Consider the following 19387-nt stretch of genomic DNA (forward strand, 5'->3'; position numbering starts at 1 on the left):
AAGGAAAGATGCTGGTGACTTCGCGCAGGAGGGACACACACATGTGTGAAAGAAGTCGCTCAAACCGTACAAATCGCTTGCCACAAACGGAAGATGGTGCTGTCCAAGTTTCTGGAATTCGTCATATTAGGGAATTAGGATTTTTTCCGTGATTTCCTACTTTTTGCCTCTTTTATTTTTTGTGACCTGGTTTTGCTCCTTGCCATCTTTCCTCTTGGGGTCTTTGTAGATCACCCCATCCCCCCCCCAAATTACCTTCTCGTTTTTCATGATAAGGACCTCTATAGCGGGGTCGGGAATGCCAAAGAAGCGTGGCTTGTGACATCATCAGTGTGCTCTTTTAAAAGATGGCGGTGTTCTCGGTTTAAGGCATTGATGTTCTGGGAAATCCTAGCCTGGACCCCTTAAAGGCTTCTTCTCCAGCACGTCAGAAAAACAAAAGAAGTGATTCTTGTTGGCTCTCGACTGCGGTTTGTTTTCTGGTTGTAGAGTTTGGTTTGAGTTCTTCGTAACGTTGATTTTCCAGGCTGCTATTTTACAATTCCGGTTTCTGCCGTTCCATTCACCTGCTTATCCATCTGGACGTGCCTCAGTCCAACGTGAATCTAAAAGTGCCAACCTTGGTCCCCCAAAGACCCCAGAACTGGATTACGGGGTTTAGACAATGGCTGGAATGAGTTCATTTGTCAGGTGCTCTCCTCCCTCGGCTGGCCACTCGGTCATCCCGACTGCCCCTTCTCTGCCCCCTCAGATTTGGGCTCCTCTCTTAACCGACATCTCATTTAATGGCCGATATTCCCGAAGAGCAAACCCAAGGAGGCGGATGGCAGGCGTACTCGAGCACTTGCGGCTCGGCATCCGTCCACTTCACCTGTTCGGTGGCTGAAACGGCGGACCCCAACAGCCCATCACTCTTCCTGACCCTAATAAAAATGCTAGGAGACGTTTTAAGTGCATTTTCAGATTTATAATAAAATTTCCAGAAAATTACTTCCATTCCACCTATAGAGACATTCAAACCTTTTGGCTCGGATTCAGCTCTCGACAGCAGGAGATCCTTTCCTTTTTTTATTTGGATCATATGGAAAAAATTTTCGGCATTTTAAATATTGCTGATTGATGGCCAACAGATTTTTTTTGTACAAATATTTTCTCCTTTGTAAGGAGAAAAAAAAAAGGGGGGGCCTTGTTATCTCCTGATTGAAGGGCTGTCATGAGCGGCCCCTTGAGCTGTCAGTTCTGAGGCTGAATATTTGAATTAAAGCAAAGAAGCCGTCTCTACACCGAGCTGTCAGGAAGGAATAAAAAATGAACCTTTAGTGTCAGAGTACGTAAAGAAATCATCATAAAGACTGTGAGATCTGGGAAATGACCCCGGGGGATGCTGCTCCGGACTTTTATGGCAGTGATGCTGGGGGCTTAAGGCACCGACTGAACTGGAAAACACATGATTGCTGTTTGAATCCCACGGTTGACTTCCTTTACGTTTGTATGAAGATGACGGTGCCATCCGTACCTGTAAAGTCACGCGAGGCAGTCAGTCGCTGAATAGAGCTGATGACCCTGAGTGTGTCGCTTCACCTGCCAGCACCCCTCACACTGTCAAAATGTGGAATGATTAGAGCTGTAATTAGGGAAAGGCACTGTATAAAAATACTGTTTGGTGTTGATCATTTGTTCAGATTGCTTATCTGTCTCATTGGCTACAGCCAGAAATGACACAAAGTGTCTGATTTGACCACCTGTTACAGCTTTTAGAGTGGGCTTCTTCACTTCTTTTGTTGTTTGCCTTCATTTTATTTCTGCAAACAGTTGCACCATAATAGTACAATTATAATATTAAGAACTGGCTGTGCCACCCGTCCAAGATGGGTTGAAATCCAAGTAATTGACGTAGACCTCGGTGTCCACATGTGCAGTGCACCTTCTACTGGAGTGTGTTTTATAGCACATGTAGTAATAAAATGCACTGCATTTGCCATTCCAACAGATGGTGCATCACAAACATTTGTAGTAATGCAGATATTTGTGATGCGCCATCTGTTGGAATGAAAAATGCAAGGTGTTTATCTCTTATGTGTTTTGGATTAGTAAAAGCAGTGCTAATATTTATGATGCGCCATCTGTTGGAATGGCAAATGCAATGCATTTATCTCTTTTTTTGTGACATTTAGGCACTTAAAAGCAGTGTTAATGATTGTGATGCTCCATCTGTTGGAATGACACATGCAATTCGTATATCTGTGTTATATGCCATTTGGATTCGTAAAAGCAGTGTTAATATTTGTGGTGCACAATCTGTTGGACTGATAAGTGCAATGCAAATGTAGAATCTCTATTATTATTATTATTAAGTGCAATCTATTACTACAAATATTTGTGATGCACCATCTGTTAGAATGGTAAATTCAATGCATATATCACCGTTAAGACATTTGGATTAGTAAAAGCAGTGCTGAAGTTTATGATGCACCTTCTGTTGGAATGACAAATGCAATGCATATATCTCTGTTTTGTGAGATTTAGGTACGTAAAAGCAGTGTTAATGTTTGTGATGTGCCATCTGTTGGAATGACAAACGCAGTTCGTGTATCTGTTCTATACCATTAGGATTCGTAAAAGCAGTGTTAATGTTTGTGATGTGCCATCTGTTGGAATGACAAACGCAGTTCATGTATCTGTTATATGCCATTAGGATTCGTAAAAGCAGTGTTGATAATTGTGATGCACCATCTGAAATGACAAATGCAATGCATATATCTCTGTTTTGTGACATTTAGGTACATAAAAGCAGTGGTAATGTTTGTGCTGTGCCATCTGCTGGAATGACAAATGCAATGCATTTTATTACTACAAAGTTTTGTGATGCACCATCTGTTGGAATGAAAAATGCAACACATATATCTTTTATATGCCATTTGGATTCGTAAAAGCAGTATTAATGTTTGTGATGAGCCATCTGTTGGAATGACAAATGCAATATATTACTGCAAATGTTTGTAATGTGCCATCTGTTAGAATGACAGAGACACAGCCACTCGGACGCTTTTATTAAGGTGGACAATAGACCCAGCTATTGGTATTGTTATCCATCCATGCCAATCCAAATTGCTGATAGCACTGCTGCCTTACATTAAGGAGATTGGGGTTTGAGTCCTGGACGCTTCCTGTGTGGAGTTTTCATGTTCTTCGTGTCCAAGTGAGACCCCCCCCCCCTCCCAGTCCATAGACGTGCAGGTTAGGAGGAATGGTATGTTCACCTTGCAGTGGCCTTGCTTTCAAAATGGATGGATGGATAACATCACAGTTGGCTCCTTCATCCTCTACCTTCAGCAGACATTTTCTCGTTTTTTTTATGGCTTATTAGTCAACCAACTCAACAAATTCTTAGACTTTTTGGCTTTTAAGAAATGAATTTTAGATGTCGTTGAATTAATTAACCAGTCAGTTAAACCCCTTCATCATATCAAACCCCCCCCCCCCAGCCCCCTGCTGTTGATGCTGTATATATCCTTCCAATGCTCTTTGTAATCAGATCCTTACGTTTTTTCTGGATAAGGTCACGAACATTAGATCCCAGATCTCCATTTCTTCTTCTGGCTCTGTTGATTTAGCCGTTCCTGTACACGGCTCCCTCACCAGCTTTAAACCCATTTCGCTCCCCTATCTGGAAAAAATCGTCGCCTCAATGAAGCCTTCGGGCTCTCCGGACGATGTGGTGTCGTCCAGACTGCTGAAAGATGTCTTTCCTGTGATTCGATATGATGTCTTAAAGATCATAACTAGTAGTCTATCTTCGGCTATAGTTCCTCGTGCTTTCAAACACGCAGTTGTACATCCAATCGTGAAAAAACCAGATCTTGACCCTGCCGTCTTCTCCAATCTTCGTCCAATTTCCAAACTACCTTTCCTGTCAAAATTACTTGAAAAAGTAGTTTATGAGCAATTAATTCATCACTTACAAGACTATCAGGTAATGGACCTTTTTCGGTCAGGCTTTAGGCCCCAACACAGCACAGAAACCGCGCATTTACGTGTCCTAAATGATGTCCTTTTGGCATTGGACTCAGGACTCTACGTGATTATGGTTCTTCTTGATTTATCTGCTGCCTTCGACACAATTGACCACGACATCATGATCTCCCGACTCGAATCCTGGGCTGGTGTATCTGGCTTAGCCCTCGACTGGTTCAGGTCATATTTCTGCAACAGGACTCTTAGAGTCATGCTAGACGATTTTTCATCTGAATCAGTCCCACTCACATGTGGTGTCCCCCAGGGTTCCATTTTGGGGCCACTACTTTTTTCAATTTACATCCTGCCTTTAGGTGCAATTTTTAGAAAACATGCAATCTCGTATCACCTATATGCTGATGACTGCCAAATTTATTTCTCCCTCAAGTCAACTGACTCCACTAAACCTCTTCTCGACTGCATATCTGACATTAAGGACTGGCTGGCTGTAAACTTCCTTCACCTGAACGATTCAAAAACCGAGGTCATTGTTTTTAGTCCTGACCGCAAAAACAGACCCTACCCCTTGGCCTCGACTTTCTTCCCATTCCAGTAACTTCGTCTGTTTCCAATCTTGGAATCAAAATGGATATGGTCCTGAAAATGGATGCTCAAGTCAACAGCACAGTAAAATCCTGCTTTTTCCATCTCAGGCGAATTGCCAAACTCAAACCAATTCTGCCTTACCACCTCCTGGAATCAGTAATCCATGCATTCATTACGTCCCGGCTCGACTATTCTAATTCCTGCCTATATGGTATTAGTAAAGCCACTCTTTCTAGACTCCAATTGGTTCAAAATGCGGCTGCAAGGCTTTTAACTGGAAGCAGCAGAAGCCAACACATTACACCGATTTTAAAAACCCTACACTGGCTGCCGGTTAGCTTCAGAATTGATTTTAAGATACTCCTCTTAACCTATAAGGCACTAAATGGTCTAGCCCCTGCCTACTTGAGTGTCTTGCTCCATCGTCACAATCCCCCTCGTGTTCTTAGATCCGCAGATCAGCTGCTCCTAACCGTTCCCAAGGCACATTTTAAAGTTCGTGGTGAAGGGGCTTTTTCTGTTTGTGCACCCAGGCTCTGCAACTCCTTACCTTTAGTGGTTAGGCAAGCCGCTTCAGTCACCACATTCAAATCACACCTAAAAACTCACTTCTTCACATTGGCTTTTAATTCTTAATCTGTCTTATTTCCACTTGCTTTTTGCTATTTCTGTTTTATTGGGTCCCCTGACCTGTTTTTAGTGTCTCTGTTTTAATTCTCTCTTAATGTTTGTTTTTAATATTTTGCTTTTAGTCTTGCTTGTTTTAACTGTACAGCGCTTCAGTCAGTTGTAATGCTGTGTTTTTAAGCGCTTAACAAATAAAAATGGTATGGTATGGTATGATAGTGTCACCTTCTTTTAGAGGTCACTCTCAATGCCGACACTTGGGGAGGACGCTTTACATGACATTTCTATAGGAAAGAGGGTTTCAACTTTTTAAATTGGTGGAGAAACACCACAAGTGCTGTAGTTGAACTCTTTAATGGAGGAATTTACATTTCCATCCCAGCCAGTTGTCCTAAGCCTTTGAGATGTGAGAAACGATCCGAGACCCCAAGTAAAAGACACATAAAGGGAGGGGCGAAGTGAGACGCTGACCTGTTCGTTTGGATGGCAGGCGGAGTAATGAAGGCAGCCATCGCTAATCAAGGAGAGGCACCGGAGCCCATCTTTATAGAATGCCAGGCTGTTTCTGCAAACAACCGTTTAGGACAAAGACGCCAAATGAAGAAAACAATCCTGGTCAAAGTGACAAGAACCAAAGCCACAGGACGGTGTCATCATGCAGGGGTGTAATCTGACAGTCCCGTCCTGAGAGTTTGGCTCGCCACCCTCAAAGATGAATGGCCTCTTTTACGGGACTCTTCATTCTAAAGCCACCTTAAAGGAATCCTGGCCGCCGCTGCTATAATCCAACTGCAAAGTTTAAGACTCCCCTGATATAAAAGTGTGATAAAGAATGTGTTCACCCTAACTTGAAATGGAAATTGATTCAGGATGTTCCTCTAAGCCAAGGACTTGGGTTTGGTCGGCGCCCACTGTCATTGTGAAGCATCTCCCAGTCCGGGCTGCGTCAGGGCTCTGGTTTGTGGGAGCACCGGGAGGCCCCATTCGGGGCGGACTAGACGAGCGAGGCTGACGGAGATCTTTTTTTTTTTTTTTTTCTTTCCTTTCTTTCACCCACACAGGTTAGACCTCTGCCGCACTGCTTCGAAACCGACATGAGAGACAAAGAAGAGTCGCGGAAAGCCATGCAGCACAACGAGCAGCTCGGACAGATAGCCGCGGAGCTCGAGGAGAACAACGCCGGGCTCGAGCAGCACCGAAAGCAAGTGAGCGTTCGGTTACGAGCGGTGAGTGTCCCGCCCGCCGTCTGTAACGGAACGCGAAAGTGACCGAGGTGCGACTGGGTGAGCGAAAGAGAGAGAGAGTGTATGTGCATGTGCGCGTGCGCGCGCGACACGGGCATCCGCGTTTACGAGAGCTGTGTGCCTGGAGCTGAAATGGTGCTCGTGTGCGCGCGTGTCACAGCTGCAAGCCGCTCGCTTTCTTCTCCTACCTGCCAGGTGAGACTCTCACCGTGGACCCCGTTTATGGCCGTGTTTAAAGAGCCCCACCCCCCTTTGCGGCGCGCGGTCGGCCATGGTGTTTAACAGTGATCTGTGAGTTTTGGCCAACCCCACATATTCGTGAAGCAGCTCAACAAGCCCAAATGCGAACCGAGTGTTTTACTATGAGTCAAGCAGGTGGCACAAACCCATGCGCGTACACAGAGCCGATCAATCCGTTAGGTGACTTTGGCAATCGCCTAGGGAGTCGTCATCTGAGGGGCGCCATTTATGAAAGTTAAGGACACCGAGTGGGACCTCAGCACAGTCGAACTGTCTCATGATTCAGAGTGGGCGCTGTCCTCCAAAAGTAAAAGTGCGCACGCCCGTTAAAGCGCGTCCTTTGTGCCATTGAGGGTCCCTCCGCACATGCAGGGTTAAATTAAATGTACAGTAGAGACCCACAACGTCTGTCCCGCTCTTGTCACTTGATTGCATGTGTTTAACAGCTTTGTCTATAGTTGTCACTAGATGACTGGAGCATGCCTGTGCAAGATGACAGTGACCGCAGTAGGGAATGTCATGTTATTGTCTAACCTGTCGCTGATGGGGGGCTGGAGCCGGAGCATAAGGAACAACCCCTGGACAGGAATATCTCTGTGAAATAATGCAGTACCCCTGACTCTGGGCAGGACCACCGCCTGGGACCAAGATGTGCCCTGTCTGTCTGTCTGTCAGACCTGTGAGGAAACCATGGCAGGCCTGGCACATTTAATGGCTGGAGTGCTCAGTGCCAGTTGTGACGGTGCTGGTGGTCTCAGAGAGAGACCCTAACCCAATTTATTAACACTGGTATGGTGACAGTGACTGAGTTTTATGACTTTAATTATTTCAGAGGCTATCCAGATGGTGAGGTGGGGAATTGTTCTTGGTTGGGTGGGGGGGATTGGGGGGGGTGACTTGCTATAATATCACAAAGATTAGGCCCGTGTGAACAAAGAAAGGGCTTTGTGTGAGGTTAAGTGTCACGCTGCGGGAGCTCTGTGAATGGTCGCAGTGCTTTTGGGGGTCTCACAGAACACTTCTTATGGCACCAGCAGGCAACCTGAGGCATATATGTTAACAAATATTACAGGAACAGTCAGCCAAGGCAGGACGAGACAGACTGGTGTTCTGCCAGAGCAGATTTCTGCAAACGCAAACCCTGATAGATAGGGAGAGAGAGATATGAAAAGCATAATATAATATACAGTAGATGTGCAAGACACTATATATGTGATAGTTAGATAAGAAAGGCATTATATAATAGATATGAAAGGCACTATATATATATGATAGATATGAAAGGCATAATATAATATACATTAGATGTGCAAGGCACTATCTGTGATAGATAGATAAGAAAGGCATTATATAATAGATATGAAAGGCATAATGTAATATACAGTAGATGTGCATGGCTATATATACATGATAGATATGTAAGGCATAATAGATAGATATGAAAGGCACTATATATATGATAGATATGAAAGGCATCATATAATATACATTAGATGTGCAAGGCACTATATACGTGATAGATAAGAAAGGAATTATATAATAGATATGAAAGACATAATATACAGTAGATGTGCAAGGCACTATATACATGATAGATATGAAAGGCATTATGTAATAGATAGATATGAAGGGCACTATATATATATGATAGATATGAAAGGCATAATATACAGTAGGTGTGTGTGGCTATATATACATGATTGATATGAAAGGCATTATATAATAGATATGAAAGACATAATATAATATACAGTAGATGTGCAAGGCACTATATACATGATAGATATGAAAGGCATTATATAATATTTATGAAAGGCACTATATATATATGATATAATATACAGTAGATGTGCATGGCTATATATATATGATAGATATGAAAGGCATAATATAATATACATTAGATGTGCAAGGCACTATATATGTGATAGATAAGAAAGGAATTATATAATAGATATGAAAGACATAATATAATATACAGTAGATGTGTGTGGCTATATATACATGATTGATATGAAAGGCATTATATAATAGATATGAAAGACATAATATAATATACAGTAGATGTGCAAGGCACTATATACATGATAGTTAGATATGAAAGGCATTGTATAATATTTATGAAAGGCACTATATATATATATGATAGGCATAATATAATATACAGTAGATGTGCATGGCTATATATATATGATAGATATGAAAGGCATAATATAATATACATTAGATGTGCAAGGCACTATATATGTGATAGTTAGATAAGAAAGGAATTATATAATAGATATGAAAGACATAATATAATATACAGTAGATGTGCAAGGCACTATATACATGATAGTTAGATAATAAAGGCACTATATATATGATAGATATGAAAGCCATAATATAATATACAGCAGATGTGTGTGGCACTATATACATGATAAATTGATATGAAAGGCACTATATAAATGATAGAAATATAGATGGATAGATATAAAACGCACTATATAATTGATAGATTGATATGAAAGGCACTATATAATACAGATGTGCAAGGCACTATAAAAATAATAGAAAGATGGATGGATAGATATGAAAGGCACTATATAAATGATATGTAGTTAGAAAGGCAGTATATATGATAGCTAGATATGAAAGGCACTATATAATAGATGGATGTGAAAGGCACTATGTAAATGATAGATATATAAATTTGAAAGGCTTGATATCATAGATTGATAGACAGAAAGTCGTTTATTTGTCCCCATTGCACTTTCGCCATTAGAGAAGTTCCAGACGTAAAGCACAAGAGTCCCTCAAACGCAGAAGAGAATTACAAAGATGAAGAAGTAACTTTGGACTTGAGAGGGCAGTGACAGTGAGGCGCCACAAAGAGAGCCAATGTGACAGTGACAATGTGGAGACGTCCCGCGCTCACAACATTGTGTCCGGTTTTGTTTTTTTTTGTTTTTTTTTGTGCCACTAAACCCCTCAACGTGCCCTCGCTGAATGCCCAGCACCCGGCTGGTCCCCGTACGCACCACAATTTCAGTGCAGCGTCTCCTTTTCCACATGGTGTGTGTCGCTTTAATGAAAATACTGATGGGGGTCCGAAGCCGCCGGCTCGGTTTCATAAAGTCCTCTGTGGATGATGGAGAAGCACTTTAGAATTCTCCCAAGTAACTCAAAGAATGGGAGGTGAGGCTTTAACTGCTGGTCTGTTTTGTTGACGCTTGTGTTACTTTTGTTTTATTTCTGTATTAAGCAAAACAAAAAAAATTTATAATAATAAAAATCCGCCCAGATGTGTGTAGCTTTGACTTCATAAATCCCTTCCTAAACCCTCCGCATTGTTCGTGCCCCCGTCTAGATGATTATCCCAGTGGTTACTACAAGCTCACCTGGCAAAAGATTTAATTTTCTAATAACTCCCGGGGTGAAGGAGCAAAACCAAACGTCTCTGCTGGTCGTGGCCTCCAGAAAGCCCTTCTGGCTGGGGACCTGCAATCTGTTTTGTGCATTGAAGTTGACGCGTTGCTTTAGGGCTTTGTCACGGGGCTTCTTTATCCTTTCTTTTCTGTGCTTTACCTTTGAGTCGCTTTGGATTTTAGCCATCTGAGGGTGGCACGGAGGTGCAGTGATTAGCCTCCAGGATGCTGACTTTGAATCGAATGAGTGTGTGTGGCGCTGGGATGGAGTGGCGTCTTGTCCTGAGCTGTCACTCTCCACATTTGTGGAATGTCCGAGGAGACCCCAGTAGGGATGAAGATATTGTAAGACATTTCGGCCGGGCGAGGTCTCCGCTCCTGCTGTCCTTCCTTTATGGCCTCCTGGCCTGCCCAGATGTTACCCTCCAACCCGGCCAGGATACGTGTCTGTCCTTCGTGAGACTTACAAGTTGTAGTCGTCTCGCAATGTCGATATCACGTGACACAGCATGTTAGCCAATGAAAAAGCGGCTACCACGCTGGACCCTCCCACCATTGAATGAGGGGTAAGGCTGGGCCTCAGTTTAAAGCGCACTAAGTTTTAGTTCATGTTTTATGGAAGTGATTTATTTAACAATAGTTTAGTAAAATGACACGGGTTTGGGACGTTAAGAGCACACAACCGGATGACTTGATGTGTGGATTACTCAACACGAGGAACAGGAGATTTTTTTTTTTTTTCGTGGATGTTTCGATGTCGTTTGCTGTTATCCAATGTTGGTCGCCATAAACTTGTGTTCTGTCAGAAATTCTGTGGTCTGCATGAGAACAGGAGATTCAAACAGCGTGGGACGAATCCTCCTTATCTGAGACCCAAAGGGTGGCAATCGGTGCACTCTGTTGTGACTGGAGGGGGGCGCTGTGGAGCCGAGCCCAGACCTAAAATCTGTCAAGAAGACCAGAAATCATGCAGAGGAATGAAGTTCATTACAGCAAAGTCCACGCAGACACCGGGACAGTGAGCTGCACAGGACGTTCACTCATAGGCCAGGCCAGGCCACACCACGGGGACACTACAGGTGCACAAATCTGCAGGTCTCAATGAGTCAGCAACAGCAGTTATTTTCGATTTCTAAGCACATTGGAGCTCAGAACACTTTATAAGAAGTTAAAAAAAAATAATTACAAAGCATAAATAACAACAACAATGACGTTTATTTCTATAATACGTAGCAGTTACGGAGAGACTGACAAAGGGTAAATAATTAAATACAATGAAATACAAAAAATAATTCATAAATACAAACCCACATAATACAAATAAGTAATAGAAAAGGGAGAGTCCTTAAATCCACGTTAATAAAAGGATGAGTGTTCCTGTGTCTGTCTGTGAGTCTGTAAAAAATGCATTACATTTGTCATTCCAACAAATGGCGTATCACAAGCATTCATAATAATAAAATGCATTACATATGTTGTTCCAACAGATGGTGCATCACAAACATTTGTAGTAATAAAATGCGTTACATATGTTGTTCCAATAGATGGCGCATAACAAACATTTATAGTAATAAAATGCATTGCTTATTGTTCCAACAGGTGGCGCATCACAAACATTTATAGTAATAAAATGCATTACATATGTTGTTCCAACAGATGGCGCATAACAAACATTTATAGTAATAAAATGCATTACATATGTTGTTCCAACAGATGGCGCATCACAAACATTTATAGTAATAAAATGCATTACATATGTTGTTCCAACAGATGGCGCATCACAAACATTTATAGTAATAAACATGCATTACATATATCGTTCCAGCAGATGGCGCATCACCGACATCTATAGTAGTAAAATGCATTGCATATGTTATTCTAACAGATGGTACATCGCAGACATTTATAGTAATAAAATGCATTGAATACGTCATTCCAACAGATGGTGCATCCCAAACATTTGTAGTAATAATGTCATTCCAACAGTTTTTAGCATCACACACATAACACTACCTTTTCAAATCCTATGCCAAATGGCATTTAACAAAAACATGCATTGCAATTATTATTCCAACAGGTGGCATATCAGTAACATTTCCAGAAATAAAATGCATTTCATGTGTTGTTCCTACAGATGGTGCATCAAACATTTGTCGTGATAATGTCATTCCAACAGATGGAACATCCCACACATTAACACTGCTTTTTCAAAACCCATACCAAATGGCATTTAATAAAGACATGCATTACATTCGTCATTGCAACAGGTGGTGTATCACAACAATTTGTAGTAATTAAGTGCGCTATTTTTTATTCCAACAGATGGTGCATCACAAACATTAATATTGCTTTTACAAATACTATACCAAAGGCCATATAACAGCGACATCTGCATTGTATTTGTCATTTCAACAAATGGTATCTCACAAACATTTGTAGCAATACATTTCTACAAATGTTTGTGATGTACCACCTGTTGGAATGACCAATGCAATATGTTATTACGACAGGCATTACAAAATGCATTCCAATAGATGGCCTGTTATAACTCGTTAACGCTGAGGTCTACGTTGATTTGTCAGATTTCAGTCCGTCTTAGTGAATACATAAAATAATAAAACAACACACAGTTAAAAATCCCAGACAAACAAATAAGCAGTAGAATTGGACACACCATGCTGATTCTTCATATCGCAGCGTATGTCGTGCACATTTGAAGTGGTGACGTGTCTGATGCCTTCCTATTTAAGACCAAAAGATGCCAGTGAATGCAGTGTGCTGTGACTGGAGGGGGCGCTCTTGTGCTGACCCCAATGTACAGAAGAATGAGGTTTCAACAAAATGGAAAAATGAAGACATGGAAGGCAGCAGGTAAATACTCAGTGACATAAACTAATCCAGCCGGCCCCCTTTCCTACCTTGATTGTTCTCCTGCTTGCTCCTGCCCTCCCCTTCCTTATGAACTTTTCTTGCTCACCCCCAACCCCCCACCTCTTAGGGCCGCACCCTCGATCAAAGCAGAGGCTGGCACTACCAACTTCACCTCCATTGAGGCTTTTTCTTGCCTGCTTCCTATCATCGGGGGGTAAGTTGTCAGTGGTGGTGAGTGCCACATGGGGAGGCATCTGGCCGAGCAGTCGTGTGCGCGTCGTCCACCTTCATTCCCCTGGTGTTTTGACTAGCGCCGACGTTTAGGAATGAAAGCTGTAGATAAAGCGGTGGCTGTCATGTCAGACCTGAAACAGCGTCAGAATTCATGTTCAAGTCCAGGCCTGAACACTTTGGTGCATTGAGCTCTGCCCATCCAGGCCGAGGTGGGCTGCTTCATGCGTGCAGGTCCTGACATCCACAATAACGGACCGTCCTCCGCAAAACTCGTGTGGACGCACAATCTCTCGATGTGGAAAACCGGGGGCGTGCAGTAGGAAGGGGCTCAGCAGGGCACTCTGGCCATCGATGGACGGCCCTTTGTCCTGGACCCCCCCCCCCCGAGGTCTCTTCTTTCTTCAGGCTATTGCAGGTGCCATGACTGTGACCCGTCCTGCAGGTGTCATTTGTGCACCAGTGCTTTCTTACGGTTTAAAGATGGCGAGCGTCACACAGCCACTGGTTTACTTCATCCAATGGCTAACTCCTGCTATGTGTCTGGCCGTCTACGGGCCCACCACACCAATATGTTTTCATTTAAAGAAGTTTCCGCCTTTCGTCCACACTAACCGTGAAAACAAATGCTTTTGAAAACACCGGCGGGTAAAAATGAAGATTTCTGAATACACCGACTGTGTCGCGCTCTGATTGGTCAGCGTATGCTGATTCTGTGGCTGTTCTCTGATTGGATCCTGCTCATTGCAATGTGTCATTCCCTGATTGGTTATCCTTCCTGGAAGAAAAACACAAAACACATTCCAACATAGCGGGCGTAGAAGAGCTGCTGCCCGTGATTTGGCGTTTGTTGGGTTGCTTAACGGTATGCATAGAAGTTGCCTTTTATTTGTTTTTTTTTTTTTAGAAGTCATGGTCACACAAATACTCACACTGCACGATTGAGTGGCCAGTCGTATAGGAGCTGCGACCTGAGAGGATCAGACCAAGGGTGTCAGAAGAAAGGCTGGCATGTCAAATAGGCAAAACCGTTTAATTGTATAAAAAATGAAAAAGGCTGGTGCCCCCGATGCTCAGATTACAGGGGCTCTCAGCAGCCACTTCAGTGGGATCTCCGTCACCGCCCAAAATGAACGCCTCCTTCTGGGGACCGCCCATATGTATGGTGTCTCTGATAGGACTGACGGAGCCTTCGGTGGATGCTGATTGGCACCCTCCTCGGAAGTCTTCTCAGAACTGTGGTGGAGATGAGACGACAGCAGTGCCCCCTCTTGTCCCGAGGTGGTATTGCTTACCTTCTCAGAGCCTGGAAGGTGGTCCCTAGGCGCACATGCGTGACAGACTGCTCAAGCACATTCGGTCTGACTGACATGCCACGACGTAGATGCTCAGACTGTAAGTGTATGGCATGATCTATCTATCAAATATTTAGTCCCTTTCATATCTATATATTATATAGTGCCTTTCATATCTAACTAGCTATCCATCCATCCATCATATAGTACCTTTCACATCTGTCTGTCTATTATATAGTGCTTTTCATATCTATTCATTATTTAGTGTCTTTCATCCATCTATCATATAGTGCCTTTCATATCTATATATCTATTATATAGTGCCTTTCATATTGATCTGTTATGTACTGCCTTTCATCCATCTGTTTGTCTATCCATCCATCCATAATATAGTACCTTTCACATCTGTCTATTATATAGTGCTTTTCATATCTATCCATTATGTAGTGCCTTTCATCCATCTATTATATAGTGCCTTTCATATCTATATATTTATTTTATAGTACCTTTCATATCTATCCATCCATCATATAGTACCTTTCACATCCATCTATTATATAGTGCCTTTCATATCTATATATTTATTTTATAGTACCTTTCATATCTATCCATCCATCATATAGTACCTTTCACATCGGTCTATTATATAGTGTCTTTCATCCATGTATTATATAGTGCCTTTCATATCTCTATATCTATTTATTATAGAGTGCTTTTCATATCTAACTGTCTGTCCATCCATCATATAGTACATTTCACATTTGTCTATTGTGCCTTTCATCCATCTATTATATAGTGCCTTTCATATCTATTATGTACTGCTTTTCATCCATCTGTCTGTCTATCCATCCATCCATCATATAATACCTTTCACATCTGTCTATTATATAGTGCTTTTCATATCTATCCATTATATAGTGCCTTTCATATCTATCTATTATAGTGTCTTTCATCCATTTATTTTTTAGTGCCCTTCATATCTCTATATCTATTTATTATAGAGTGCTTTTCATATCTGTTTATCCATCCATCATATAGTACCTTTCACATCTATCTATTATATAGTGCCTCTCATATCTGTCTATTATATAAAGCCTTTAATATCTATCAGTCTATCTATTACATGGTATAAAAGGATTCTTACCACAACTCAATTACCCCGATGTCCCCAGAAGCAGCATTTGTAGGTGGGCTCAGGAGAAGAGGACTCTTTGGCATGTAACGTGTTGTGCTGCTGAATTAATGACAGATGTGCTCTCCAATGTGTCACATGAGTGACAAACCTGTAAAGCAATAGTGCAGCTCAAAGAAGGCAGACTCTTGAGTTCTCCATCCTTAGTCAAGATATAAAATACAACGATATTCTGTCGACCTCTGGTTTCTCCTTTCTGCCCATTTTCTCAGTTTGTCACCAGTTAAGGCCACTAAAGGCCCAGGCGTCTTTTGCCTGAATTTTCACTCACTTGCCCTTTTCTTTTTTTTCTTCTTAATGGTTTAATTCTTTCTCTGCGTTTTAGTGGTTGTCAGCTAACAATGACTGGACAGATGACCATCTCACTCAGGCTGTCAGACTTGGAGTTTGGCTCCGGCCGGTTTCTTGATTAGTGGCCTCTTCTTTCTGTTTGTAAACACCGTTTCTTAATTCCATGGCCTCTTGCTGCTCTTGTCCTGATGTTCTTCTTGAAGAATTTATTTTAAGGTACCATCTGGGGTCTGCTGTCCTAATTCCTTAAATAACTTTAAACCCTTCAGTCACGTCCCCTCTTAATCTCGGTTTCCTTGACCTGAGAAGGGTCAGCTTCCTCAGTCCTCAATCAGCCGAGTTGTCCCTGTCTGGACGTCCTCCAGTGCTACTCTGTCCTATTTGTAATATGGAGACCATCACTAAACCCCGCAGTCCAGATGAGGCCTCACTAGTGTCGTATATAACTTGAGCACGTCAGGCGCTATATAACCCAACCTCCTATTAGAGTTCATAATTGCTTCTGTCCACTGCCTGGATGAACTCACTAAGGTCCTCCTCATAAGGAAGTTCCAGGCCACCCCAGTTTCACTCCTGACATGTAATCCTTATCATTTACTGACATTAAGTGTCATCTGCCCAGACCAGAGTGCTGACCATCTCCCTGATGGCACCCAGTCCTGAATTGGATTCTGCAGATGTGAGGACACAAAGTGACATTACACAGGTGGGACGCCTCGCCTTCTATTAGATGGTGTCCACCATCTGGAATAGTTCATTAATGCATGTGGGCTAAACCATTACCTAAAACAACAGTTTTCATCAAAGTAGGAGGACTAAGGTGGGAGCCTTAAACTGCTGGGTTGGGTTGGGGGGGGGGGGGGGGGGGGGGGGGAGCACCGAGGGTGACTCTCACTCTTTCCACTTTGACAAAGCAGATGGGACTTGGGGTATTAAACACCTAATTACAGGTGCACGTTGTATAAATTCCGCACATTTTGCCCAATTCATAGGGACTCCATCACACTGAAGATGCATTTTCGGGCTCCCAACCTCTTCACGGAAACGTTTTAAGAAATTCGCCGAACTTGAAACCCTACGCGCTCATTCGTTTATTTAAGAAATCGTTTTCGACTCCCACACAAGACGCTCGTCCCCGATTCTGTGCATAGCGAGGCGTGGGGTTTGAAGGAGAGAAAGGCGCAGCGCTCCCGTCACGCCACACCTGAGAAGACGGCGAACACCTGCGATCCACAGAAGAGGAAGAAGGCTGAGCCGCCGTCAGAGCTCACGAGCGCCCCCACCGGCACGAGGCGCAACTACAAATGCTGCGCTTACGGAGATCGCGGTCCCTGTCGGACGGTTCGGAGGCGGACCCGCGCCTGCTGGAGCCCGAACCGGAGCCCGAGGAGCTGGATTGGGACAACTTTAGCATGACCCTCGAGGAGCGGCTTGACGGTGTACGTATTTTTTTTTCATATATATTTATATACCTGCCGTCCAGGTGTGTACAGGGCTGGAATGAATGAGCAGGCAGACATCAAGGACTCGAGTCTGCGCTTGTCACGCCGTGGCGGTGCGCCCAATGAACCCAGTGAGCGGCGGCACCGGCAGAAGCGCCCCGAGGTGAAGCTCTTCGGTTTCCGTTCCGCGCGTGGACTGCATGGAAGAGCCGCGTTAAGTCGTCCCCCTCGACAAGGCGCATGCGCCGCAGTTAAAACGACGGCAAGTCGTGGAAATTAAAAAACTGCCGCGCTGCACTCGAGAGCGTAAAACACGATCGACATGCCGAAGGAACGACTCGGAGGTATGAAGCGCGTCTGTTGGGCAGGAGCGTTAGACTCACTGGTGCCGTTTATTTTAAGGCATTACTGATAATTTCGTGAAAACGTCATTTACGAGATTCACACGAGAACATTTTCGTGCGGAGAGGACATCATGAAGGGTCGCTTTACACTTCTTATTTCTTCGCCCCCCCCCCGTTTTACTTTTTTCCACAGGTGCCGTTTAAACTGCGAAGGCGCGCGTTGCCTTCGGCCCGCTGTTGGCCGTTTTAAAATTTCTCCGTTAATTGGCGGCAAGTTAAGAAAAACAAAATGTGATCAAAATTTTAAATTGAGGTTATTGGAAACTTAATTAAGCAATTATGAAATCTGAACCCTTAAAAAGTAAGTGGAGCAAAATTCTGCTAAAAATGTTTCAACAGGGGCATCAAGGTAGCGCAGTGGTGAGACTGGGGGGGTTCATCTCCATGCGTGAAGTTTGTGTGTTCTCTCCGTGCGCGTATGGGTTTCCTGCCACAGCCCAAACACACGTGTGTTACATGAGTTGGCGGTGATAAATTGTGCCCTGTGTGTGTGAGAGTTGCCACTGCGATGTCCTGCCTTAGGCCTGATGGTAACTGCTAGACGCTCCAAAGCCCCCCAATCATTCCACAGCCCCTAGTCCGGATTAAGTAGATTAGAAAATGATATGACGTGTTCCATCAGGGCAGTGAGGTGGCACAGTGTGGTGGCACTGCTGCCTTGCAGTAAGAAGATCAGGGTTTACCCCCCTACATGGAGTTTGCATGTTCTCCCCGTGTCCACGAGGGGTTCTTCCCACATTCCATAGACATGCAGGTTATGTGGATTGCAGATGATAAACTGCCCCGTGGTGGACGGGTGTTTTTTCCTGCCTTGGGCCTTGTGCTTGCTCAGGTGGGCTCAAGTCATGTGTACCCCTACTCAGACCAACATGGCTTTTGGAAATGGGTGGATGGATTGATGGATTTTCTATCCGCTCTCATAAATGGCTCCTAATTTAAGAAGTTAGCAGGAATGAAAATCGATGTGACGCTACAGGTGGCACTAACTGGCATTTTCCATGATCTGATCACCTGTTGGTCCATCCATCTTTGAGCCCCCCCCCTTAACCAGAGATGGGGAACAGGTGCCAGTCCATCGCAGGGCAAACACCCACTACACCCTCAGCAATAAAGGTTCTGAAACTGCACTTTACTGGCTGCTGTGAAAAAAAAAGACAAAGGGTCCCAAAATACACGTCTTTACAGACACGAGTGCAAAGTGGAGCTGATCCTTAGTAGGATGGTGGCAGGTTGAGATTGCAGGGGGCAGGAAGAGGGGAGGATCTTGGGAAGGCAGAACTGGGAAAAAGATGGCAGCATGAGGCAGGATCTTGTTGAGGCAGATGTGACATCATTCGGAGGGTGGGCTGGGGAGAATATCACTGGGCAGCGGCAACCCCTGGCTTGGCTGAGAAACATTCATTTTTGAGCCCGTCTCTCATGTGCCCCCTTGTATGACACATTTTTTTTTTTTGTTTTTTTATAGCCATCGCTGCACCGGGTAAAGCAACTTCATTCAAAAATGATTCATTTTGGGGTTTCGTATTCCTTTAAAATTTCACTGGTGGATCCCGAAGTGCTTGTGCCCATCCCTGCTGTTT

The 19387-nt window shown here is 43.5% G+C and overlaps 1 protein-coding gene across 5 annotated transcripts in view; it reads left to right on the top strand.

Annotated features, from left to right (window-relative positions):
* Nucleotides 1–19387, top strand: part of LOC114665161 (putative uncharacterized protein MYH16) — a 115894-nt gene that overhangs the window by 16121 nt on the left and 80386 nt on the right. For 3 of the 5 annotated variants that reach the window (XM_051918795.1, XM_051918793.1, XM_028819578.2), the window contains one exon: nt 6249–6413. The exons of 1 other annotated variant lie outside the window; for it this stretch is intronic. In XM_051918795.1, the coding sequence (XP_051774755.1) occupies nt 6282–6413 (132 nt within the window). In that variant the 5' untranslated portion in view covers nt 6249–6281. Of the gene's footprint in view, nt 1–6248; nt 6414–17244; nt 17401–19387 lie in introns of those variants that run through there. One more of the 5 variants, XM_051918794.1, reaches the window with a different exon arrangement.

This window comes from Erpetoichthys calabaricus, chromosome 14 (genome assembly GCF_900747795.2).
Source record: "Erpetoichthys calabaricus chromosome 14, fErpCal1.3, whole genome shotgun sequence".
Lineage (NCBI taxonomy): Eukaryota > Metazoa > Chordata > Cladistia > Polypteriformes > Polypteridae > Erpetoichthys > Erpetoichthys calabaricus.